The sequence below is a fragment of the Ipomoea nil genome, unplaced genomic scaffold (genome assembly GCF_001879475.1).
Source record: "Ipomoea nil cultivar Tokyo-kokei standard unplaced genomic scaffold, Asagao_1.1 scaffold0465, whole genome shotgun sequence".
NCBI classification, from domain to species: Eukaryota; Viridiplantae; Streptophyta; class Magnoliopsida; order Solanales; family Convolvulaceae; genus Ipomoea; species Ipomoea nil.
The window spans coordinates 1,256,533-1,259,960 of NW_017616893.1; the positions used below are offsets into that span (position 1 = coordinate 1,256,533).

Genomic DNA, 3,428 nt, shown 5'->3' on the forward strand with positions numbered 1-3,428 from the left:
ACACAGAATTGGATAGAGGAAAGGCTAGATAAAGTCTTGACAACGGCAGGCTGGGATGGCTTGAATGAGAACGCATGGGTAGAAAATATATAGACTCGAACTTCGAATCACTCGGCTCTCTACCTTAACATTAATGCAATCTGCATGTGGAGAGGAAGGGGACCGAGGGGTTTCAGGTTTGAGATGGCCTAGCTCCTGGATAAGGGGTGTAGGGATGTGGTAATGTCTGCGTGGCACGAGGGAAGGTCTGAGGGATTGCTGAATTGTCAACAATATTGTGGAGGCAAGTTGATGCGGTGGGGTGGGGATCATTTTCATAAATTTGGGGACCGCATTAAACAGCTACGACAGAGACATGAGATTATTAGAAACCGAAGGGATCCGGCTGCTCTAGCAGAATTCCAACAGATAAATAATCAGCTGAATCAATTGGAGGCCCAGGAGGATATCTTTTGGAGGCAACGAGCGAAGCAGCACTGGCTCCGGGGCGCAGATGCCAATACAAAATTCTATCACAGGTATGCCTCTGCGCGTAAGAAAAAGAATTTCATTGCTCGTATTAAAAATAATGTTGGGTTGTGGGTGGAAGGTAATCACATGCATTCAGTCATTTTGGATTACTTTAGGAGTATTTTTGCTTCTAATAACGCCAATTGTTCTAATCCTCTATTTGATAATTTTGTACTCCGAGTGTCTCATGATCAAAATGTTATGTTGGAGCGTCCTTTTGTAGCTGATGAGGTTAAAGCAGCAATTTTCTCTATGTTTCCTGATAAGGCTCCGGGCCCAGATGGAATGAATCCAGGTTTTTACCAGCATTTTTGGAGTATAGTGGGGGAGGATGTGTCCGAGTTTATAGTAAAGTGTTTAAATACTTGTGTTTTCTCATATGGTTTGAATGATACTAATATTGTGTTGATCCCAAAAAAAGACACACCTGAAACGGTTGCGGATGTGAGGCCGATTGCTTTGAGTAATGTTATCTATATAATTATGGCCAAGATGATAGCTGATAGGATGAAACCGCTTATGGGAGACCTTATCTCAGAATCTTATAGTGCTTTTATCCCAGGGAGGCTAATCACAGATAACATTTTAGTTGCAGCTGAGGTGGGGCACTATCTGAACAGGAAACAGTGTGGTTTAGGGGGGTGGAGTGCACTCAAATTAGATATGTCAAAAGCCTATGATAGGATGGAGTGGCCATTTCTGAAAAAAATGCTGTCGGTCATGGGGTTTAATGATAACTGGATTCGTCTTATTATGCTGTGTGTGACTACTGTTAATTATACTGTGATGGTCAATGGTGAAGCTGGGGGCGTGTAACGCCCACCCGTGGACTCAGACAAGGGGAACCCTTTTCTCCCTATCTTTTTATTATTTGTGCAGAGGGCCTTTCAATGCTATTGCAGAGAGCACAGATGACAGGATCAATACATGGCTGTAGAGTGGCTAAGGGAGCACCTCCTGTGTCACATATGTTTTTTTGCAGATGACAGTCTATTATTTTTCAAGGCAAATATTCAGGAGGCTAGTATTGTTAAGCAGTGTCTCATAAGATATGAAAAATTGTCTGGTCAGGTGGTGAATTATAATAAATCAAGTATTTGTTTTAGCCGGAATACCCAAGGAAATGACAGAGATCAAGTGGCAGACTGTTTAGAGGTTGTGCAAGCAGCCAATTTTGGAAAATATCTGGGTTTACCATCCTTTGTGGGTAGAAGGAAAAGAGTTGTCTTTGCATATGTGGAGGACAAGATCAAACAGAGAATTGGTTCATGGAATAAAAAGTTGCTTTCCCAGGCTGGTAAGGAGGTATTGTTGAAAAGTGTGGCTCAGTCTATGCCTACTTTTTCAATGAGTGTTTTTTTGCTGCCTGAGACAGTTTGTTTGTCTATTGAGCGGACCATGAATAAATTCTGGTGGGGAAGTGGCGCAGATACAGGAATACACTGGAAGGCTTGGGATAAATTATGTGTCCCAAAAAAAATATGGTGGATTAGGCTTTAAAGAGCTGCGTGCATTTAATTTGGCAATGCTAGAGAAACAGGCGTGGCGTTTCCTTACTAATCCGTCTACTCTTGCGGCGAGAATTTATAAGGCTCGGTATTTCTCTACAACTAGTTTTGTTGATGCTACCATAGGAAATTGCTCGAGTTTCTGTTGGAGGAGTATTATGGCGGCACATGATTTGGTGTGTGCGAGAATACGACGAAGAATTGGAAATGGGCAGACAACTCTCATATGGGGACACCCCTGGTTACCAGACAACCCCAGCCCCTTAGTTCAAACAATTATGCCTGAGGAATTAAGGGAAGCACTGGTAGCTGGCCTAATTGACCCACAAACAAAGACCTGGGATCCACATATTCTGTCTGATCTTTTCGTTCCTGATGATGTGAATCGAATTTCTATGAACCCTATTAGCCCGGATTATGAGGACTCATGGTATTGGATGGGGAATCCGAGTGGGGAGTACACTGTTAAGAATGCCTATAGGCGTATAGTTGGGGATTTTACTAATACCCCGAGTGTTTTTTGATAAATGGGTTACAGTGTGGAAATTGAAGATTCCATCTAAATGAAAAACATTCCTGTGGAGAGCTATATGTGATATCCTTCCCACCACTGATAATTAATTTGATTATAAAGAGGGTAGAAGTGAGCCCTGCATGCCCAATGTGTGACCTAGCACATGAGAATGTTATGCATGCTCTAATATTTTGTGATTATTCTATGAGGGTTTGGAATGTTTCACAATTACCTGTTGCAAATATTATGGTACATTCTTTTCCATTATGGCTTATGAATATGTTCAACGCCTTCACAGAGGAGCAAGTAGGGGTGGCGGTGGGTGTGCTCTACCACATATGGCGAGCCCGCAACTCCGCCGTTTGGGACAAGGCGCTGCCACAACCTGGACAGACTTGGAGACGCGCGAACACGGCCGAGAACGCCTATCGGCAGGTCCACCATCGACAGCAGCACCCGGCGCCCTCGGCATTGCCAACAGCCGAGACACACACCAGATTGAAATGCTTCGTAGATGCTGGCTACAAGCAAACTACGGGGGATGCAACATACGGGATGGTTCTTCTAGGCCACGATGGTTCTTTTGTTGCGGCAAAATTTGGCAAGTTGCCTGGTGCCTTTTCACCACTCATGGCAGAGGCGTTAGCTTGCAAGGAGGCTCTCTCATAGCTTAAAGAGCACAATACACTGGAGGTGGACCTTCTTACTGATTGCATGGAACTACGGAACATCATACATTCAAGCTCAACGACTACTTTATCCTATGTTGGAATGATTACTGACCAGTGCAGGACATCTATATCATCATTTACTTATTGTTCTTTAAATTACATCTCTAGAACATTAAATTTACCTGCGCATACTTTAGCTTCGTTAGCTTTTGATCAGGATCAATC

At 43.3% G+C, this 3,428-nt stretch overlaps 1 protein-coding gene across 1 annotated transcript; it reads left to right on the forward strand.

The window, feature by feature from the left end:
- Nucleotides 1-1,437: 1,437 nt before the first annotated feature.
- Nucleotides 1,438-3,201, forward strand: LOC109173059. Its single transcript, XM_019322318.1, has 3 exons — nt 1,438-1,807; nt 2,004-2,501; nt 2,831-3,201. The coding sequence occupies exons 1-3, from the start codon at nt 1,438-1,440 to the stop codon at nt 3,199-3,201; spliced, it is 1,239 nt and encodes a 412-aa protein (XP_019177863.1).
- Nucleotides 3,202-3,428: the final 227 nt, after the last annotated feature.

Bases quoted from the DNA above. Each gene is read 5' to 3' on its own strand.
- LOC109173059 (XM_019322318.1), top strand. From the start codon at position 1,438: ATGGCTGTAGAGTGGCTAAGGGAGCACCTCCTGTGTCACATATGTTTT. The intron at 1,808-2,003 runs GTAAGGAGGTAT...ATGGTGGATTAG, and splicing joins AAAGTTGCTTTCCCAGGCTG to GCTTTAAAGAGCTGCGTGCA. The intron at 2,502-2,830 runs GTATAGTTGGGG...ACGCCTTCACAG, and splicing joins TGTTAAGAATGCCTATAGGC to AGGAGCAAGTAGGGGTGGCG.